The 23634-nt window shown below is 37.2% G+C and overlaps 2 protein-coding genes across 6 annotated transcripts in view; one reads left to right on the top strand and one right to left on the bottom strand.

Moving 5' to 3' along the window:
* LOC141814731 (cation-chloride cotransporter 1) overlaps window positions 1-12347 on the top strand; it is a 28037-nt gene extending 15690 nt beyond the window's left edge. For all 4 annotated transcript variants that reach the window (XM_074702676.1, XM_074702677.1, XM_074702679.1 and 1 more), the window contains 6 exons: window positions 6972-7223; window positions 7382-7496; window positions 8762-8956; window positions 10144-10544; window positions 10708-10869; window positions 11049-12347. In XM_074702676.1, the coding sequence (XP_074558777.1) occupies window positions 6972-7223; window positions 7382-7496; window positions 8762-8956; window positions 10144-10544; window positions 10708-10869; window positions 11049-12139 (2216 nt within the window). In that variant the 3' untranslated portion in view covers window positions 12140-12347. The remainder of the gene's footprint in view (window positions 1-6971; window positions 7224-7381; window positions 7497-8761; window positions 8957-10143; window positions 10545-10707; window positions 10870-11048) is intronic.
* Window positions 12348-12460: 113 nt separating this feature from the next.
* LOC141814764 (uncharacterized) lies at window positions 12461-19737 on the bottom strand. 2 transcript variants are annotated; one of them, XM_074702709.1, is made up of 8 exons: window positions 19137-19737; window positions 18909-19035; window positions 17164-17284; window positions 15403-15439; window positions 15063-15300; window positions 14580-14703; window positions 14410-14503; window positions 12461-12939 (listed from the first exon to the last, which is right to left on the bottom strand). In XM_074702709.1, exons 1-6 carry the CDS (start codon window positions 19374-19376, stop codon window positions 14606-14608), a joined length of 861 nt encoding a protein of 286 aa, XP_074558810.1. In that variant the 5' UTR covers window positions 19377-19737; the 3' UTR covers window positions 12461-12939; window positions 14410-14503; window positions 14580-14605. The 2 variants fall into 2 exon arrangements, with proteins under 2 accessions (XP_074558810.1, XP_074558811.1); XM_074702710.1 differs by lacking the exon at window positions 12461-12939 and adding an exon at window positions 14282-14292.
* Window positions 19738-23634: the final 3897 nt, after the last annotated feature.

Raw genomic sequence — 23634 nt, 5'->3', positions numbered from 1 at the left:
TTTTATCTATTTTATTTTATCAAAATCTCTTTCGGTACGAACCAAACCAACTTGGTTCGGTTTGGTTCAATCTTGGTTCGTTTGGTTCACTGACCAAACGATCTCCGATTTGGCCTAAACTAATTTCGTTTGATTTGTCTTCGCGAGACCAATCTTCCCATCCCATTTATTTAAAATAATCTTAACTTAATTCTATGTCCAACCTAGTTAACTTAAATGATTTGCCTAAATTTAGGTTTCTACCCATTTAACTCAACCACTTAGGTCTTGATCTTAAATTGGTTAATGCAAATCCTAAAATTTCTAGGATATTACATTCTCCCCCACTAATAAAAATTTGGTCCCCAAATTTCCTATCTACTTATTGTAGTGTCAGGATGTTATGCTTCCCATGATCGCTTCTCAGATCTGTGAATTATGGGCCCACTGTGCTTCCGCTGCGCCACTCTAATTATCACATCAACGTGTCCGAATTCTGTATTGGCTGACTGGATATCTGAAGGGAATACAATCTGCCTCCGCTTCGGCTGGAGCTGATTCTGAAATGCTGCTGACGTCGTCGGATGAACTTACTGATATTTTGTATCATGATAAAATCTATGCTAATTGGTACTATTATAAACTTCAAAATTAATAAGATGTACTTGCTATACCATCAGTATCAGTTTTTACCAAACTAAAGGAATACACTAAAATACTTACCGATAATTGCCTGGAGATCTTTGCCATGCCATTTCCATCTCACAACTGGAACAAGTAACTCCAGAAATCTGATTAAATGCTAACACTAAGTCCAACATGCAACGATTAACTCCGAGAAAACCGATCATAAAGTCATAAAAAAAAAACAAAATGCAGACAGATCAAGCAACGACAAATCCGAAAATGACCTAAACCTAAAACTAAACCCTAAGCTAATGTGATGAAAAATTCTAAACCTAAACACTTAACCTAGGCTCGAAACCGTGGGTTATGGGTCCACCATACGCTTCCCGAAAGCTGCGCCACTCTGATACCACTAAATTGGTATCAGATAGGCTACCATGCAACAAAAATCCACATGACAAATCCCGAAAGAATCGAAATGCTCTGATACCATTAAATTGGTATCAGATAAACTCTACATGTAAAATCCCAACGAACCGAACCTGGCTCTGATACCATAAAATTGTCACGACCCGGGAGAGTCATTCGAAAAATTTCGACAGTACCTCCCCAGTATCCATGACAATTCCCTGAATACAGATACATATACATCGGCCACAGACGGCCGGAAATATGGACTACACGTCCGATCATACACACTGATACATAAACATAATAATTAATAAACTCTACATACTAGGCCTACACGGCCACATGCAATCAAATTAATTTAGTGCACCTCGAGAAAGCCGAAGGAACCGTATACACGAAGTCCACGTCAGATGTAAAATCACGCAACAGAAAAATCGCGACAAGAACCATAGTGTATCAAATCTATCTACAACCATTTCGAATGTAACAAATGCTATTCCACCCATATTAGACCCGACCACGGTTCAGAACTGCCGGTTCGACGGTTCGGAACCGCCGGTTCGACGGTTCATGGCAGGTCGACCCTTAACCTTAACCGCTCAAGACGGTTACGGTTCACGGTTCGGAACCGCTGGTTCACGGTTCGGTTCACGGTTCGCGACGGTTCGCCACGGTTCGAGATTATTATATTAAAATTTTAAAATGTATATAAAAGAAATATTGAAAAAGAGAGAAAAATTGATGTAGTTTAGTGGTGCGTATTCCTTTCTCTCACGTCAGAGAAGTATAGTGGTCTCTGTATCCATTTTTCATACAGAACTCTCGGGTTCGATCGCCACCAATCGCGTATTATAATATATATTGAAATAAATATATAACTATATTATATATAATATCGTATTGAAATTATGTATAAAAGTCATTGGGGGTAAATGGAACTATATTATATATAATATCGTATTGAAATTATGTATAAAAGTCATTAGGGGTAAATGGTGAGTGTCTACGTCTTTGACCGGTGAGAATGGTTCCCCATCAATGGCGTATTAAAAATGAATTAAATAAATATAAATATAGTATATATATAATTATATTAATTTTATAACAAAAAGTGTTGTAGAACAGTGGTAAGTATATGTGTTTGTGTTTCAGAATGTCTCCGGTTCGATTCCTAACAATGCCAAATTAACTTATAATTGAATTAAATAAATATATTTTATATAAAAAATGTATTAAAAAATTATAAAATTAAAAAAACCAAACCGGCGGTTCGTCGGTTCCAAATGGGCTGAACCTTAACCGGCCCGGCATCCTGCCGGGCCGGTTACGGTTTGGCCCGGCTAACCGGGTCAACGGTTAACCGGGCCCGTTGACCCGGGCCGGTTCCGGGCCGGGTCCGGTTTGGACCCGGCCCGTGGTCGGGTCTAACCCATATCGAACTACTACATAAAATGAATACATTAAACCCACTAGACTGCTGATGTGAGATGGAAGCATCCGGCAGATCCCTGACATCATCTGTAAGCTCCTACCTGTTACTTGGGAAGACAGAAAAATCCCAGGGTCCAAAGAGGTGAGTACAAAACTCAGTGGGTAATATAGAAACAAATAGTGCATGAAGAGATAAATAAAATAACAAGGATACATACCACAGTTCAACAGGATATCCTAAATAACTCTGCAGGTAGTAAGCACTAGAATAGTCTCATGTGATGCGTCATATGAATGACATGTCAAACAGAATGCAACAATCAAGTATCAAACAGATAAGCAATCAAATGCAGGATCAGTACGGTCCAATACATATATATAACATGATATGCGTATGCATGATGCAACTGCCCCACACGCTACAGCACTCGTGCAAGCATCTGAGGCTGAGTATGGCCGGCATCGAGGGATCAGTACTCCGCGCCCTACAACAAAGTAGTCCGGTGATCCAAAGCGAGGGATCAGTGCTCCGCGTCCGGTGATCCCATATCCTATGGCCGATATCTGTCCTCTAATACTCTCTGAGTACCACCCCTAACCGGTGTCGGGATCAGATCATCGACTCGGCTGCGTACACTGCCATACAGCCATCGACTGCGTACACTGCCATACAGTCGCCATCAACATGATGGAAGTAGGGGCCATAACCACCTATATCAATATGCTACTAAAGGCCAACTATAGACAACATAGACCCACATCATTGGGATTTACAATCGTTGTCCAGCGTCATGATGAGATGTTCATTTCATAGTCATTAGCACCTACCAGGCTAATCAATAAGTGTAGGTATAGGTCATAATGATCTCAAGTATCATAAGGAAAGAACTATAACAATAAAAATCACAAATGTCATATCCAGAGTAGAAACACAGTCAGGAGTATTAATCCAAGGTCAACGGAAGTAAGGTCAAGCAAGAAATAATTATGAGTGCAACTAAGGTATCCAAGTAGCAAGGAACAGGAGTACGATAAGACATATAATTAACAATGATAGAAAGTAACATACACTGGGAAAGAACTGAACCTGTGTTGACCAAACACAGGAATTACCCACCTGAATGACGAATCATCGCAATAAAATCTCTCCGTATCCATCAAGGTCCTGCAAACAAAGCATCCTCTAAATAATTTATTTTTAGTAGATTTTCAACAAACTAAGCCTCCCATTTAACCTCCAACTAACTCTAGTTAGCCTAATCCGAATCAACGAGGAGCAACACAAGTCAATCTAACCGATCCAAGGTTTAGCACTAACTTGTCCATTCAGCATGACTCGGTTAATTGAAGTTAACCTCTTTCCCCGTTAACCTAAGTTAATTGTTTACCTACTTAAACAATGTTCCTTGTTAATTAACCGTACTAACCGAGTCAGACACTAACCTGGCCCTAAATACGATCAACACCATGTATCACTCCCCTTTAACCTAACTAACAATGTAGAATTTAAACATCCTAAATTGCATTAACAAATACTATGTAAACCTAAGAGGAATTTAATCGAACATGTGGCATGCATCACCCAATTCCAACCTAACCAATTAATCCGATTAAAATCTAACTTCAACAACCAATTTAACCTAACCTATTTACCGATCCAACCCACTCGGCAACAACCCAAAATTTAACTACTTGAACTCAAGAGCTTACCTCTAAGATTAGTTCCAAATCAAGCCCTGTTCAAGATCATGAAATCAAATGGGAACCAAACGAAGCACGGCTCGGCAGAATCACAACAGGGAAGGAAAGGGCAGTTGTCGTCGGCTGCTTGTCTTCTCCATGCGGTAGCACTCAGAGGAAGGAGACGACGGTGGTGGAGACGGCGTGCGGTGCTGAGCCGGGCAAGCAGCGGCGGTCGGTGCGGCGTCGGGCTTCACAGGAACCAGAGGGCAACCTCGATCGAGCGGCGTCGGCTGGCAAGGAGGAACTCCGGTGGGAGCTTAGGAGATGGCGGCGGCTTGTGGTTCTTCTCGTGGCGGGCGATAGAAGGCGTCGCAGGCGGCAGTGCTTCGGCAGAGTCTTCAAACGACGTCGGGCAGGGAGAAGTCGACAGCGGCTCTGCTCCAAGGACTGTGACGGTGGTGGCAACTAGGGGGAGGAAGGCCGGCGTCGGAAGGAGAGGAGGGGAAGATGCCGGCGAAGAAAGGCTCACGGCTTCGGCAGATGAGGGAAGGGTCGTGATCGGAAGGAAAGAAAGGCTTCGGATTTCCTTTTATAACGAGGAATGCACAGTAAATTGGCCGATTAAACCTAAATTAACGCCGTTAACCAAGTTTTTATCGACTAAACCAAGTTAAAAACCTAAGATATATTAAAACTATTGAACCGGTTACTGTAGCGAACCGGGTTTAACTTTGGTTCGCTTGATTCACCAATCAAACGACCTCCGATTCGACTCAAACTAGTTTTGTTGGATTCGTCTTTCCAAAACGAATCTTTTTATCTATTTTATTTTATCAAAATCTCTTTCGGTACGAACCAAATCAACTTGGTTCGGTTTGGTTCAATCTTGGTTCGTTTGGTTCACTGACCAAACGATCTCCGATTTGGCCTAAACTAATTTCGTTTGATTTGTCTTCGCGAGACCAATCTTCCCATCCCATTTATTTAAAATAATCTTAACTTAATTCTAGGTCCAACCTAGTTAACTTAAATGATTTGCCTAAATTTAGGTTTCTACCCATTTAACTCAACCACTTAGGTCTTGATCTTAAATTGGTTAATGCAAATCCTAAAATTTCTAGGATATTACAATTTTAGCAACTATTATGGATTATCTGCAGGAACAATTGGTACACCATAATCCCAACTGCTGATGCTAGCTTATATATATAATAGCATGGAATGCGTGAGAAACTAAATTCAATGCATAGATAAGCATGTAGATTTTTGCACATGTCGAGGAATTATGATTGATTTTTGCACGTGTCAGAGGAATTAATGCATAAATAAGCCTGATTCTTGCACGTGCTAGCTTATATATACTAGCACTGAAACACATCCTTGATTAGTATAAATTCTAGTTGCATGATATCATTTGTGCCTTGAATCTGTAAAAGTTCATGCCATTTGTTTTCATAAAGTTTTTTTTTTCTCCTTTGGGCATGTTGACCCTTGTTTCTTTTCTGTCCAAAATTTGCAGAAATATGTTTGACTTTCCTAGTTTCATATACTAGCATCTAATATTAATGATGCAAAATCCTTGTCATCAACGTCTTTTAGAAATTATCATGAACTTTGCTATCCATGACAATCTATCCCATTCCCCACTTATGTTTCATACTGCTTTTATGTCAACATTTAATACGGCTACCCTTAGTACCCTTACCATAGTCCTAAGATTTCCTAAAGATTAGTATATTTTTCCTCTCAAATACTAATATTCTTCTCTATCCATGATCTTGTAATTAAATGGAAGTCCTAATAAATTGGTACAAATTTAGAAACATTTATTGATATGCTTTGGTACCCATTGAGAAGAAAAAGAAAGGACAAATGGTGAAGTGTAGTGAAGAAAGTGTGTGATCACGTTTGGGTTAGAAAGCCACAGTAAAATGCATTTCCTATTCATGGAAAGTAAAATGGAAGAGGAAATAAGAAGTGAAGCAACCAATATGTAGAAACATGGAAAATTAAAAGGAACCTTAATAATGTAATAGCACAATCAGTATGTAAAATTGTAAATCCTCAGTCGTTGCTTTCTCAATTATCATCCTCCTGAGATATTCTGACTAGTTTCTTGTGGAATTTTTTAGAGTAGAGGTTGAATAAGAATGAGAATATGCATGAATCTGTCATATCAGTCTGGAAAATAATGTATAAGATGATGGTATCTGTAGAAAGCTTAACATAGCTGTATGGCCACTGGAGCGTTATATGGGAGTACAATACATCTGTGATTGCGTGAAGAAATGAGAAAATAGTATGGTATGCATAGTCAAAAACCAATGTCTTAATTTTTTCATGTGGAGGAAGAGTAAAAAAGCATGTATAACCATGAAAGACACAAATTGACATGAGACTATGATGATACCTGATTAAATACAATAAATGTGAAGTTCTAAAATGGAACAAATATGAAGTCCTCATATGCTAGTATTCAAGTTTACAAGAATAATTTGAAAGGAAACAATGGTGGAATTCTGCAAAAAAGATGAAGATATTTGTTCAGTTATACAGTAGAATAAAGATAATGTGTGAAGTTGCTAAAGTGTCTCTTTGAATAATAGTAATTTTCACATGAAACATTACCCATGATCTTTAGAAAATATTTTGGTTGCTTTCATATCTGCAATATAGGACAGCGTCTAAAGTGTCTATAGAAAATACTTTGGTGGCTTTCATATCTGCAATATAGAAAACATTGGTTGGATATTTTCCTTTTAATGCTATTCAGGATCGTTCCAGTTATCTGTTTTCTTACTTATTTGCATATCCATATTAATCATATTCCTTCCTTTCAGAAACTGTTACACTCGTCAGCAACAGCACTGCTGCTAATGGTACAACAACTGAAGTAGTAACAATGGTATCGACTCCAAGCTTGCGTGACCTGCAAGTCTATGGAGTTATTGTGGCTATCCTTCTGTGCTTTGTTGTATTTGGCGGAGTAAAGATGATAAACAGGGTAGCTCCGGCTTTCTTAATTCCCGTCCTTTTTTCACTTTTCTGCATATACATTGGAATTTTTTCATCTTCAAGGAGTAATGATTCAAGTAAGCTAGCTGTGTTATTTTCTTCTTTTATGTGTATGATCTTTCTCTCTACTTCAAAGTTTTTTTTTCCAGTCTTCACTTTGCATGTCACATGTCGCAGTTTTTCATTTAGTTGTTGCCTCATGCATATGTTGCTCTCTTTTTGGAGCCTGGTGCAGGTGGCATAACGGGATTGAGATCACAAACATTCAAAGACAATTGGAGTTCTGATTATCAGTTTACTACAAATGCTGGAATTCCTGATCCAGAAGGACCTATATACTGGAATTTTAAGTAAGCCATATTTATGTTTTAAATTTCACATAAAATAGTGGCGCTTATTCATCCTGGTATGATAATTTAATCTTGTAAAGAACCCTATTTGTTGCTTGTGTTGAAAATTTAGTTAGAGCCCCATTATAAGTTCTGGTAATGTCAAATAACCTTCACGGTTAGAAGATAGTGGGACATAGGCTATTGAGCATACTCGACAAATCCCTGATAATGAACCAAATTTGATGAATATAAAGTTAAATTCAGTATTGAGTGTTCCTTGTTTTCTGACATACAAGTAAATATCGTGATTAAGTCATAGAATTTTGATGAAGACTAGGAGACTCATATAGTCAACCGAAACATGCTTTGTGAGACTAACATGTGGTTGTTCATTTGGCGATATCAAAGCTTCAAAACCAAGTACACCAGATAATTGGACATTTTCTTAGTAGAATAGTATGTTAATACCTGAAAAGATTGAAAGAACTTGTGGGTTCAGTATTCAAATTAAAAATTAAATTAAAAATTATGTGTGCATGAAAGATAAAATATCATTATGCTAGTTGGCTATGTTTTCCTGGGCAAAAATCAAAAGGGCACTCGTTTTTTTTAAATCATCAAAGGGCATCCCTTTTTTATTTTTAATCAAAAGGACGCCCTACCCCACTAGCAACTCATGTATTTACCCAACTGCCCTCGATTGCATTGTTCAACATTAAATTTTCCTACCACACACATTAAATCTTGAGCCAGTTGGTCAATTGTATGAACAAGATAAGTTTGCGTTATAGTACTTAACATGTTCAAAAACATTCACATTGTAGTAGTTATGATTTCGTAGATGTTACAATGCGGATTTGACTTGTTCATCTAACATTTATGTTGTAGCAGTTACGAAATCATGTTGCTATAACTCAGACTTGTTCACCTATCATGCACATTGTACCAGCTATGAAACTTTAGTAGATTTATATCCGGTTCATACAACTGGCTGATGGAACTGAATGGCAAGATATAATAATGTCGAACAGTGTACTGGAGGACAACACTGCCATTTTACAGGGGGCTGGTGAGGTGGGGTACTCTTTTGATTATTAATGATTCCAAAATAATGGGGCGTCCCTTTGATTTTTTTTTTCTTTGTCAATAAGCTTGCCATTTAGCTTAGAAAGTAGAAACCTACCGTTGTTTTTTTCATGTTTATAAAATCTAATATATAACTATAAGGTTTTATAGACTTAACTAAGTATTTATATCTGTATTGTTCTTGTTATGTTTTGCAGTGCATTGGTGGGTCTATTCTTTCCAGCTGTAACAGGAATTATGGCTGGTTCAAACCGATCTGCATCATTGAAGGATACACAACGCTCCATACCAGTTGGAACACTTTCTGCAACACTTGTTACCTCCTTTTTGTATTTGATATCCGTTATATTATTTGGATCCTTGGCCACCAGAGAAGAGTTGCTGACAAACCGGTACCAGCATTTTCTCTATAGCACAATATAGTTGTCTTGAATTATTTGTCTTACTCTGGCAAAACACTGTTTCAAATTGCTGTTTCTATGCGAGCACAAAAAAATTGTGTTCCGACAAGATGGAATGATTAGGTAGATGACTGAAATAAATCAGCATAAAGTATCTTACTTTATATGGATATATTCTGTGCAGGAATGGCCAATATATTGTTGCCATTATGAGCTTAAAAAAAGAGGTATATTGTTACACTGAGGACCAACCAATGAAGGAAAAAAACAGAGAGGAAGAGCATGGAAAAATAAATTTGGCCCATACAAAGAACCTGGACATGATTAACTTAATTTATACATACCTCTTTAAGATTTACTCATCCTAAAACTTTATTAATATGATTACTACCTTCCACTCTTAATTAAGCTAGGATAACAGGATGTTAATGCATCAGTAAATTAAAACTTGTGTTTGTAACTAGACAATTAAACCAATTATATCCCTATGTAGAATGGGTAGAAATGGTAGAGGACATCATTTACTTGATCAACGTAATGTCATCATTCTAAAGAACTTTTTTGTCTTCCTCCTGGTTTGGCCTAGTTAAGGGATGTTAAAACAGACAAGACTTGGTGTGTTAATTCATCTCTTTGAAGGGAAAAAACATCTAAAATTGCAGAAACGTGTATGTTTGGATGAAATTATTAGCCTATAGTTGCATCACATTTTGAAATGGATTCTTCATCTTGATTCCACTGAATCCATGTGTTGTATAAAACCAAGGACCGCACACTTGTGTTATAATTACAATACCAAGTTGTAGCAACAATATTTTACATTTTCTTCACTAAAATAAGATTTTATGAATCACTTGATGTTGCTTGATTTAAACATGAACGTGTTGGTTAGGACCTATATGAATAGGCAATATTCTCTCTCTCTATCTTGAAATTACCAACCTCATTCTTCTCAGTAGCTTCATGGTTCTTCAATGGATTCTCTTAATACCAATCATTTAGAGGTGATCTGTATGATAAATTGATGTTCTTTTGCTTGAGTCAGTTTTTAAAGTGGATTAGCAAAGATTTATACGTAAATATATTCTTAGCTCTATTTACTGTGTCTGACCTGAAACAATATCTCTTTTTACATTCATGCTGGCTGTATTTCCTGTCTCATCTTAAAACTTGTGCAGGCTTCTTACTGCTGAAGTTGCTTGGCCTTCTCCATCAATTATATATGTTGGGATTGTGCTCTCCACTTTAGGTGCTGCACTTCAGAGTTTGACAGGTGCACCACGCTTGCTTGCGGCAATAGCAAATGATGACATCCTCCCTGTTCTTAAATATTTCAAGGTCACAGAAGGAGGAGAACCTCATTTGGCAACTCTCTTTACTGCCTTCATTTGTATCAGCTGTGTCTTAATTGGAAACCTAGATCTGATCACACCTACTATAACAATGTTCTTCCTTCTATGCTATGCTGGAGTCAACTTATCCTGCTTCCTTCTTGACCTACTCGATGCTCCTAGCTGGCGCCCTAGATGGAGGTTTCACCACTGGAGCTTCTCACTTGTTGGGGCATTGCTTTGCGTTGGTATGTTCCTTTATGCAGATAAGGTGTCAATTGTTGAAGCATCTAGTTATATAAGATATACCATCTAAATGAAAGTAACAATTCTAGACCAACTTACAGTGGACATGAATCCTTTTTTGACCAGTAAATGCTTTATTTCTAAGATTAATTTTGATCTATCCAGTGATCATGTTGCTCATCTCCTGGCCATTCACTGTGGTATCTTTGGCCCTTGCTAGTCTCATATATTATTATGTGAGCATACAAGGGAAGGCTGGTGACTGGGGAGACGGGTTCAAGAGTGCCTATTTTCAACTAGCCTTGCGAAGTCTTCGATCACTGGGAGGTACATATATATGAAGGTTTGGTTTTGTTATGATTTTGAGGGAGAATGTGTAATCGCTCAGTTTATTGCACAATTGTATAATGATAACTAATTGTCTTACAGTATTTACGAAATACTAGTGCTGCCTTTCTAGTGAAACACTACCATTATTGGTTTCTTATGCCTGTTGGTTTTTGCAGCCAACCAGGTACATCCAAAGAACTGGTACCCTATCCCCCTCATCTTCTGTCGGCCATGGGGCAAGCTACCAGAAAATGTTCCTTGTCACCCAAAGCTAGCAGATTTTGCTAACTGCATGAAGAAAAAAGGTCGTGGTATGTCAATTTTTGTCTCAATTCTTGATGGTGACTATCATGACCTGGCCGAGGATGCTAAGACGGCCTGCCACCAGCTGAGCACCTACATAGACTACAAACATTGTGAAGCAGTGGCAGAGATTATCGTTGCACCTACAATGGCTCATGGCTTCCGTGGAATTGTCCAGACAATGGGTCTAGGCAACCTTAAGCCCAATATCGTAGTTATGCGATATCCTGAGATTTGGCGTCGGGAGAACCTCACCCAGATTCCATCTACTTTTGTCAGCATTATTAATGATTGCATTATCGCCAACAAGGCAGTCGTGATAGTCAAAGGCCTTGATGAGTGGCCCGGCGAGTATCAGAAACAATTTGGCACAATTGACCTATATTGGATTGTGAGAGACGGTGGACTCATGCTTCTTCTGTCCCAGCTCCTACTAACAAAAGAGAGTTTCGAAGGCTGCAAGATCCAGGTCTTCTGCATTGCTGAAGAGGACACAGATGCTGAAGTCCTCAAGACTGATGTCAAGAAGTTCCTTTATGATCTCCGCATGCAAGCTGAGGTAATTGTCATAACAATGAAGTCATGGGAATCAAATGTCGATAATGTGGGCCAACAAGATGAATCCACAGAGGCATTTTCTGGTGCACAACATCGAATTGCCGAGTATCTTGCTGAGATGAAGGAGACAGCCGAAAGAGAAGGGAAATCCTTGATGGCTGATGGGAAGCCAGTAGTTGTAAATGAGCAACAAGTTGACAAGTTCCTTTACACAACCCTAAAGCTAAATTCAACCATCCTCAGATACTCGCGGATGGCTGCCGTTGTGCTGGTTAGCCTGCCTCCACCTCCCTCGAACCACCCTGCATACTTTTACATGGAGTATATGGATCTTCTAGTGGAGAATGTTCCAAGGCTGTTGATAGTTAGGGGATATAGGAGAGATGTGGTTACCTTGTTCACGTAACTGTACTCATCATTTGTTGCTGATAGGATCTTGCAGTAATCAATCTTTTTAGCCCCATTCTTATTTGCTTTCCAGAATTTCATAGTAATTCAATTACTTTTTCAACAATTTGGATGTTGGAATTACATCATTATTTTCACTGCTTGGTTCACAGTCTAACAGGAAATTCAAATTTCCATACCAAATTCTCCCTTGAATGTATTGCGAAAGGCGCTTGTTACTACTTATATTAGTAAGTTTATTCCATCTTTTGCATGTTGCAGTGATATTCTGCCTGCGCTATGTGCAATTTTTTCCCCAAAAAGAGCAAAAAAACTGTCATAATGAAAAAAAGACTTAAATTGGTCCGGAAATGTGGTACAGGTAAGAGTGCAAATGTATCTGAAAAGACTTACGAACACTGACTGGAGCTGATCTTGACACCTTCAAGGACCAGCTATTTATTTCTATGACACTGTTTAATAGTATCTGATCTATCTAATAATAGACTCCACAGGGAGTATGAAGCTTCAAGTTCACTGTTACATTGAAGATGATCTTACCATTTAAGAACATTTCAAAATCAGTTGGCAGTGGAATCAGCTTCGATCTTCCTATCGAGGGAGAAGTGGAAAGAGTTGTCAGACTCCAATTCTGACTCCTCAATTCACGTGTGCATATATGCTGCATATAGGACATGGGCGGCGGGCGGGCAGGTATCCACCGGTTCTTGCACGCAGAGCGATCTGCGCTCTCATGCTTTTGGCTCCCTCCGTCGGAGCAACTCGATGACTTCTGTAACCGACAATGACAAAGACAACCTGCAAAAAGAGAATTCATCTGTCTGTGATTCTTAACAAGCAAAAGCGTTTTCTTTTATCAATGGGCATTGTGTTTCTGATCAATAGTGCACATGAATCTGCAAGGACTTGTCCTGTTTTTGATAGTTACATATTGCACAAATACCTTGATCCCAAAAGTCAAGATTAACTCTTCTTTAAGATCTGAAGAGAAACCCAGGATGCATCCTTCTGAATGCATCTATAAACTTAGTGACTTAACAAGAAATTTTATAGGAACCTCATCCAAATGCTAAACCAAATAACAATTAGCTGGGTCTTAAATAACAATTACAGCATTGAAAGACAGTAAGAGTAATGTGAGTTCATTCAGAGTTTCAGAACTGAAAGACACTTCAGTTCATGACTAGGATGCTATGCTATCAACTCACTCTTAAAAATTTAGCAGCACGTATGTACGCTGGCTAATGTAACAGTAAGTTTTTAAAATAAATGTTATTACCACTATGGAGAGAACCACATTTGGTTGATTTCTGATCCACTGCTAGGATGTGGGTCTTCAACTAACCATAGCCTCGCATCATGAGAAGAAGTTTAAACAGATCTTTGTGATCCCAGTCAAAGGTTCTCAAAAGGAGCCTAATTTAGAAGTACAACTACCAGAGGCTCACAGCATGGTGTGCAGAAGATGATCATTAACATCAGCAATGACACCAGATTTCTCTTAGAACGAAAGGTATCCACTTAGAGTGTATACAAGGAATATTTCAGCAAAACTTGCTCCAAAATGCACATATTACGTGTGTATTTGTTCCTTTTGATTGGTAATCTTCTCCTTGTATTGTGGTTTACAACAGACAAACAGAGCTAATTCGTATAGTAAAAGGTATCTGGCACAAAGAAGTCCTTCATTTCACAATTTTTTAAATCATCATTCTGACAAAGATCCTTGTGGCATCATTCTAATCAAACCATCCTTGTGGTATCATTCTAATAAAACTTCCCTAAACATATTCACACCCAATTATTCCAGTTAATATTTCTTACCATGTGAATATGCAACTAAATCAAAATTTGCTTTTGCCAACGTTACTCAGGTGCCCACTTTTTACTAACCACAAATTCTACTTTCTTAAGCTCATTGGCTTATTCATGCTCTTGGTGTGCTTTTTCTCAATTGTATTCTACTGAATTAATGTAAAAAATGTGAAATTATATATACAAGAGCATTAAATAGTTATAAACAAGGAAGCTACTATAAAAGTGGCCAATGAAATGAACTATCGATTACAAGTTTGCATGCCAGAAGTAAACATACGGTAAAAGGCTGAAGGTCCTAGTATATGCTGCTGCTACTAGAAATTATCAGACAATCTAGCATAGCAAAGACAAACATATATAATTTTTTGCGCCAACACAACCTCAAATACTAACAAATAGGAAAGAAATCAATCAAATTACCCACAAATGTTGGTACAAATTAGAACTAACCTCTAGAATGCAAAGATGATAGTTTGCAAGGCAAGAATGCATGCCACTAATGTGAAGTACTGCTCTTCTTAGTCCTGCTGCAATCTAAGGATACCTGTTTCAGGAAGCAAATAACTGTTCCAATGAGTCGCAGAAAACTAGAAAGAACCACAGAAGGATCCGTGATGTACCTCAAGATGATATCATGATGCACATTTCAAACAGTTGTTTGATCTGAACCATTGCCCTGCACAAACTGTGGTGAGTGGGCAGGAACTATGAAGTGTGGCTGAGCTGGAACATTGGATGGTAGTCCTAAAAAGATAAAACATAATGTTAAACTGTATTAGTGAATGTGCACATAAACATAGAAAGTTCCCAAGAGCTGCATATATACAAGCAAGGAACAAGAATGTCAGATGTTTTTTTAGCTCCTTTTGACCTTAGGATATATTCATAAAGATCAAATGACAAATTAACATAGAAGGAAAATGAGGTGCAGACCAATTCTCTAAGTTAAAATTGAACACAAAAAATGCCGCACAAATCTCAGGTATCTGGAAATGGAAAGCTCAACTTGAACAAGGGCACTCCATTTCAGCCAGTCAACTGAAATAATACTAGTAAATAATGGACATCAAACAATTAAAGATGCAGTAATTTCGAAAGTGTACCGGCTTGATAGGGTGCTTGTATCACCGGCCGAGGTGCACCAGGCATTCCATTGACATTTGATCCACCTAATTGCACAATCTGGTGAGCTGGTGTTGAGTAACCCTGAATTGTCATATAACCAGGCCCAGCTGAGATAGGCTGGCCAAGCTGACCATGTGGATAAATGGCTGGGTTTACAGCTCCAGGAAGACCATAAACTTGAAAATAATGATGTCCCATGTACGGGCTATATACAGTCTGGACAAACAAGAAAAAGAGGTAATAATAGGAGATGCAGCTATTTTAACTTTCAAAGAAGCCCTAGTTTAAAAATATGATATCATGATTTATGTCCCAAACCTGTGGATAGAAGAACTCAGGTCCATATGGATTGTAACTGCAAGGAAACCATCAAATCTCTTAAATGATTGACCTAAGGAAAGTGGTGGAATATCAACAAGGTACATTCACAATAAAAACTTTATCTCCAGTAGATGATAAAATGAGGTCGGAAAGCTAAAATGGTACGCAAACATATCCAAAGATGGCAAATAAAATCACTAGTTAGAGAAATTGAATTTAAGGAGTGAGAGGTAAAGGAAACCAAAGAAAACTTGGTTAACACAATAAAAGTTATTTAAAAGATATGATGAATATTACAAGTGATATAACTGTATATCGAGTGTCAATAAATTGATAAGATGATTGACCTAAAATAGTTAAGGTTTTTGCTCTTTGGAGTGTTGGACATCATGATCCCTTCACATTCATGTCAAAAACTGACACAGAAATTTTTTAAAAATAGATGTTTATAAACACTTATATCCACACTTGTGAAGAAGAGGGTGAAAAGCATCTAAATCCAAGACTAATGAAAACACATGATATCACTCATCATTGAAGTGGAGTTAATAATGTTGGCGTTGGGTTTGTTTGTGGTGGAATTTCATTTCTTTATTATGATAATTTCTGTACTATCCACAAAGGAGATGATACACAAAGAGACAAAGATGAATCACAATCATGCACAAGTTGAGGAATAAAACAAAATAGAGATCATGGACAACCACCTCCTCAATATTATGAAGTTCCAATACATAATATCTCTCACCATAGGTATGGAGATAATGATGGTGTTGCATTTGCATGCGGTGGAATTTCTTCTCTTTATTATGATAATATTGTATTATCCATAAAGGTGATGATACACAAAGAGACAAAGATGAATCACATTAATGCACAAGGAAACAAACAAAACATAATAGAGATGTCTTTTATATGACATGGGTAGTAATGGTCATGGACCGCAACCTCCATGATGTTATGGTGTTCCAACTTTAGAAGGTGGTTTTACTACTTATTGTGATCATAAACAATAAAAGTATAGCAAGACAAGTAATGTGCAATAGAAGTAATATGCAAGATCAACTACCACCATTGGATTCCATTGTCCTCTTTTAAATCTAATAATAAATTGCACTATTCTAGCCTCATCATTTTCCTCGCCATGATAATGACAACCATTAACATGCTTACGATCTGCCACAACATAACCTTCCGTAGTCATGACCAGGTGCTTTTGATATTATCATTTATTTATTCAATCTACCTTGGCAATAGGGTTATTATTTTGTTAAATTGTTCAAAAGAAAAATGAAACAAAAAACAGGATAGATTAGATTCACTTAATACTTCACAAGAAATTATTACTTCCTGATAAGATCCAGAGTTTATTTATCTTCCAAAAATTTGTTATAGTCAGGCAACAATAATATTTGATTCTATCTTATATCTCAACTCATTATGTAAATTATTGAGATGCACAAAACAGGTTTTCCTCTTCCCTAATGATGCCTAGATGTTACAAAAGATAGAAGCAGAGAAGAGACATATCCCTTCTAAAACTACATTCCAACTTAAAAATCTGAACACACAGAATACTACCAGTATTTTTTTTTCCTACTCCACAACTTAGTCTAAATGCTTCTAGCACTCATTCATCTTACTAATTAACTCTTTATGACCAATTATCCCATAAGGTAACCAAGCTCTGTAGATTCAAAGGACAAATCCTTTACAAAAACCAATTATGATTTTGGAAGATTTAGGCAATCAACTAACCTATATTGAGGATATGAAAACCCTTGTTGGTAGCCAAATAATTGCTGTGTGGGGCTTCCAACAAATGGTCCTTGCTGAACCGGCACACTTCCAATGTAGGGTGATACTGTCCTTGGGCGAACTAAAACAAAAATGGAAGAAAACAACCAATGATCTTGTTATAAAATAGTAATACCATGCCTCATGCGTCTATTGGGGAAATGATAAAACATAAATAATCATGCATTCCATCATACTTCACATTCTTAAACTTCACTCATAATCTCCTTTTGATTTTGTTTGTTTGATGGAAGTGGATTTATAGAAACCAGAAGACAATATGAAAGAAACTTGGAAAAATTATCAAGTGTTTGATAAAATAAGCATAGGTAGCTACTAGCTTAAGCGATTATGAGGAAATAAAGTTAGTCCTTAGACAAGGGATTAATCATCATGGAAAATGAAATGTTACTAGACCAAAAGAAGCAGGACCAGATCAAAAGGCAATGCATGTGAACTAGACAATGACTGTTCCTCCTATATACCCACTTCCATTTCCTCTTCATTTCCTGTTCTTTTCATCTTATGGTCTTTCTCACTCATACATTCCGATCATATTTGATGGTTTTACCCCTAAAATAATACACCGTTGAGAATTACCTGAAAGGCACCTTCACAATACCGGATGATAAAAAATGAGGTTAAGACTAAAGACCACCATGATGGTGCACATGCTTCAATGACAAAAATAACACAAAGTAACAAAACTAAATTCTTTTAAGAACATTCTATAAGGAGAAAATTGATCATTTTTCTACTTACAGCCTATAACTAGTGCGCTGGGGAGAACTTTATAATCAGGGTGATTATTTCTTAAAAATGAATGCACTGTGAAATTCATAATTATCTCTACATCTTCATTCCTCTATGTGTTGGCGAGTTTAGTTTTCCTACTGAACTATCCATATTATGCTGAGCACACTGAGAAAATCCAATCTAATGCAAAATTTTCAAGGACAGAGGATGAGATTCTATGATCTGGTTTTGGAGACTATGATGAGGGAAAATGGTAAGAGATTCAGTTGAAACTTGAAATACATTTTTCTGTGGAAATTCAAATAAAAATCATCATGCTGCAAGTGAAAGATGTTCAACAATTTTATTTACTTTAATAGATTAGTGCAATTAAGTCATCAATCAACTTCTGATAAGTCAATACACCAAGATGCAGCTGAATAAAATGACAAACCGGTGCAAGAAGTTCCCACCAATGCGGGGATGCTGGAGAAAGATCGGACCACATTGGGTCTATTATATACAATTTTATCTTGTATTACAAGAGACTATATTTGCGACTCGAACCCATGACCATATGACAACAACTTTATTATTGCACCAAGGCTACCCAAGATGCAACTATGCAGCTGAATAAAAGAGGAAAAAATGTGCATGATCTCACATGAATGAGATTAAAAATGTAAATGGATTTTGATTGCCTCAAATGGCACATGCGCTTAGTAAATTCAAAAATAACTGTCATATAGACGACCTTATTGCAATAGAAACAAAAGATACTGTCAGTAGCAATGCAGCATCATGACTGTATTTCAGGAAGATGACTGACTACAAGGGAGAAACAATGAATTGGCTGGTAATCAAAAGAGCATTGGCATATTACATAGGAAGATTTTTTATACTATTCTCATTAAGAAAAATATTTGACATGCGAGAATGATCCAATAAAAAGCAAAGCGAAGTTGGTATACCGCCAAATGGAAGAACAGATTGTGGCCGTCCAACGGAAGCCAAATTACAATTTGCCCGCCGGCCATCGATAACTGGGGATGGATCGGCACACGCCCTCTTTGCAGATTCAGGATCTCGAAAAGTGACCTAATCCCAACACAACAAACAAACACAAAAGAACAACTAAAGCAATCTCGCTTCGCCACACTGCAAGAACCCATAAGGACGCAAACCCAAGGAATACTCACGAAGCCATAGCCCTTGGACCGGCCGGTGTTCTTGTCCGTGATCACGACGGCCTCGAGTATCTCCCCGAATTGCTCGAAGTGACGGCGCAGCGTCTCGCTCTTGGTCTCCCAAGCGAGGCCCCCGACGAAGACCTTCGTGTACGTCGTGTCCCCGAAGGGCGAATTCAGGAAGTGGAACCCGGAGCTGGAGCTCGACGCCGTTCCGGAGGCCGACCCCGGCCCCGGATGGTGGACAGCCATCGAACGACTCGAATTTGACTCTAAAGCAAGACAGGGAAGGGATCAAGCGCCGAAACACTAGATAGGGTTTACAAAATCCCAGCTTTAGGTGCTCGGACGATCAAAAATGCCAACTTTACAAGGACCGGAAGAAATCTCGCACAGATAACGAACGAACAGCGAGGAGGAACGGGATCAAACACGGAACTGAAAGGAATCGAACTCTTTCGAGGAAGAACACATATATTATCGAAAATTAATATTAATTAGCACAGAATTGAAAAGCAAAAGGTGGGGCAGGTCAGTGGGAATTATGGGTGGGCACTGTGTGAAATGAATCCTTAAGAACCCTAATGGGAGAATTACGGCTTGAGCTTGCAATTTCTGGGGCGGGCTCCAGAATTAAATTGGTCTTCTTTTCGGTTTTATTTAGAGACCAAACTGAAACCCTATTCAGCTTTCTTCATGTTAAAGCATGCATCCACTTTCATCAATTGCTTAAGCCACTGCCAACCTTTTTATTTTTGTGGGCCAATTGTATAAAAAATAAATTAATTAATATTCCTTTTAAAAATAATATGACAAATATTTTTTTATTTTTTATTATAATTTATACTTAAATCTAATCACGTTTATATATCATTCTTATCTGCTTTTTATATGTTTGGAATTATCATCATAAATGATCGTGAGATCGATTATGTAAAATCGTTGGAATGACAAACTCCACCTTATTATTATAGAATAAAAGAATTATCATCATAATAAGTCATATAAAATGACCAAATGTCAAAAAAAAGTTATTAAAAAATCATCCTATATTTTTTATTAAAACGAGAAAATATATAAAAAATATATATCATTTTAAGTAATAAAATCTTAATTCGCCCAAAGCAAGGTTATATAGAAAAACAAATGACTTTTAATATAGAATGAATAATTTTATTAATTATTTATTTATTTTATAATTTAGATATTTAATTTTTACTATTGATCGATCTTATGTCATAAAATTTTTTCATTGGCAAATCATAGTTTAATATCATAAAAATATTCAATATCTTTCCTAATTTTAATCCATTATTATATTTAACATGTCATATTTATCAAAATTAAACAAAAGAACCAGATTATTAAACTATTAGCATCCCTTAAACTCATGGTTTTTCATCATTATTTAGTACTTATAGACAACTCAAGATCTGGTTTTTCATCATTATTTAGTTATAGACAGCTCAAGATCAGGTTCTTCTGCTGGAAAGGTAAGATCTTGTGAAAAAGATTGTATGTTGCAGCTTGGCTAACTTGGTGGAGGGGAAGAGACAACAAGGCGACGGCGGCGGTGGAGGAGGAGGAGGAGGACGCGAAAAATTCGGTCGCTGACGTCACTTTTAGCGACGGAATTTATATTTCCGTCGCTAATTAGCGACGGACTTTAAAATTCCGTCTCAAAAAAATTAGAGACGGAATTTAATTTCCGTCTCTAAATTTAGAGACGGAATTTAATTTCCGTCTCTAAATTTAGAGACGGAATTTATAAGGTTCCGTCGCTAGTTTAAAGTTCCGTCGCTAGTTTAAAAATAAAAAATAAAAAAAATTTCGTTATTAACGACAGAACTTTAAAGTTCCGTCGCTAGTTTTTAAAAATAAAAAAATAAAAAAAAGAACTTTAAAGTTCCGTCGTCTTTTACAATTTGAATAACTCATTATTCAACCAATACAAGTAAACCCAGATAATAATGAGATAATTATCATTAGATACAAGTGAAAATAGTTATAACCAACCAATACATATTTACACAAAACAATACTTTCTCCAACAGAATATTTTTCAACTGTTGCACTAACTATTTCTTCTACATTTCTTACAAACATATCTTCATTATGCTACATATATTACAAAAGACAATAGTAACAAGAATGAACAATAGAAACACCTTCGGAGCAAGCATGTATCCAATTATATCCATAGCTGGCAACGCAATTGTGTCCGAAGCAAAATCTTGTCTGCTTCATCTCTTTTGCAATCATATCCATAGCTGGGTGTATCAGAAAACAAAAAAATTAGAACATGTACCAACACATTGGTATAGAAGCATGTCTACTATGAGTATTCCAGTTGAAATAATTACATGAGTACCTGGAAATAAGGATCTGAAATTTCTTGTAGTTTGACTACATGGCTGGATATGGTACACTTAGATTTGTGATAAATGTCGACTGTTTTACTTGACATAGTTTGCACATAAGGTTCAGCACTTGACACAAGAAACAACCATTGCTCTTTAATGACTGGAACCCATTTCTTCAGAGATTATAAGAAGGAAAATTAGAAATTTACAGTTTTGGCATATAGATTGCAGTTTTGGCAGTTTCAAAATAGTTCTTAGTTGGCTACTTACAGTATTGGCAGTTTCAAAATGAGGTTCCATCAATTTTTGTGTGTGATGCAATTTCTCTGATACCTTGAGAAAAGTTTCCACAAAGTGATTCCCCTGCAAAAGTGGTTCAAATTAATACTGACATCTAGAGGAAGATGTATGCAAGTATATGATGTCTCACCTGTTGTTCCATTCAATCCGTTGGATCTTTGTAAGGGAGGCAAAGCCCTTGAAGTTAAACGAACTTATCAACTGCAAAAACAATGATGAGATCAATGGAGAAATAGTTATTTTTTGCATATAGATTGCATAAACATATGAAAAATCAAAAATTCAAGGACAGACACAAGCAAGGAAAAGAAAACAGTTTTATTTTGAGAAAAATAAAATACTTACCTGAGCAATGACTAAACCAGATGGATATTTTGAGACCCTTGCAAAGGTTTCAATAGCCCATGGTACCGAACCAGCCTATTCATGGTTGAACGTTTAACTCAGTTAATATCTGAACATATACCAAGTTATGAAGGAGAATGAAAAGTAGATCCCTTTGTTGGCTGAGAACAATAGAACCAGAAAACTAAAGGAAGTAATATAAGCTTAAATAACCTGAAAAATACTGGACTTTCCACCAATACCCATAGCTTCAAGATCTATTACAAATCTGATAGTGCTTCTCCATGGATGTTGCAAGATGAATGATGCATAATGTTTTAATACGACATAATAAATCAAGTGAAAAAAATACAAGAATAATCACTCCGGCGAGCCCATTGAGACATTCCACGAGCAAGTTCTAACATGACTCCCACACATGAGCTGCAGTCGCCAGCTCCTTGCCTGGATAAGAAAAAGAAAGACATGATACCTCTTTTAATGAAATTGCATCAAATACATGGATCTATCAAATATCAATGAGTTAGACAGGGGAAACTTAAAGGTTACAAGATTTAATTCAAGGAAACAATAAAAAACAAGCTACAGATAGATTGCAAAAATCATTCATAAATCTATACTAAAGCACTAAATGATAGTATCAAGATAGTTTCAACATGCCAATAACTGGCAAAGACATAGGAAGTAAAGACTAAGTTTACTAAGATCGAACATAAGATTTATGCCTTCTTCCAGCATACTTTGCCATGACAAACATCAATTATATAAGAAGTAAAGACTAAGTAATAAACAAACAAAATTAAAGTGATTAGATTTGATTGGGTATCCACTTGTAAAGTAAATCATCCAATATATAGACATGAAATTTATCATCCCTTTCACAACCAAGCCTGACCAAATTTGCATTACTGAAATAAACAGTATCCAATACTTACGTAGCTTTCTGCATAGCCTTCATGACTGCTGCTCCAGCTCTCAGTCATCCAAATTGTGTTATCCGACACAACAATTGTATCATTGATCCAACTACAAAGTTCAACAGTTTTATATAAAATGATTAAAGCAGATAATAATGAGGTAAGAATGTACAATTCAACGCAAAGCTTGTAAAAAGTAAACCAAAAGTATTTAATAAGCAAAAGTTAGCATTTACAAATTTGAAAGGAATATTACGGGTATCAAGTCGCAACTGCAGGGAGAGACTTTGCTCCATGACTTGCTTCAACAAGCTTGAACTGGCAGTTCGGCGGAGGAGAGGCCGCGCGGAAAAGAGGGACGCGCGGAAAAGAGGGACGCGCGGAGTTCGCCGGAGGAGAGGGCCGCGCGGAGAAGAGGGACGCGCGGAGTTCGCCGGAGGAGAGGGACGCGGAGAAGAGAGAGCAGCCGGAGAAGAGGGAAGAGGAGAAAACCCTAATCGGACTAATCGAAGAACGAGGCGCGGGGAAAAAAAAAAAAGGGGGTCGCCGAAGGGTTAAGACGCGATTTTAGAGACGAAATTAGAG

This window comes from Curcuma longa, chromosome 21 (assembly GCF_044706935.1).
Source record: "Curcuma longa cultivar G26 ecotype Majalengka, Jawa Barat chromosome 21, ITB_CL_G26_1.1, whole genome shotgun sequence".
In the NCBI taxonomy this organism is placed as follows: Eukaryota; Viridiplantae; Streptophyta; class Magnoliopsida; order Zingiberales; family Zingiberaceae; genus Curcuma; species Curcuma longa.
This window is presented reverse-complemented; position numbering and strand designations above follow the sequence as displayed.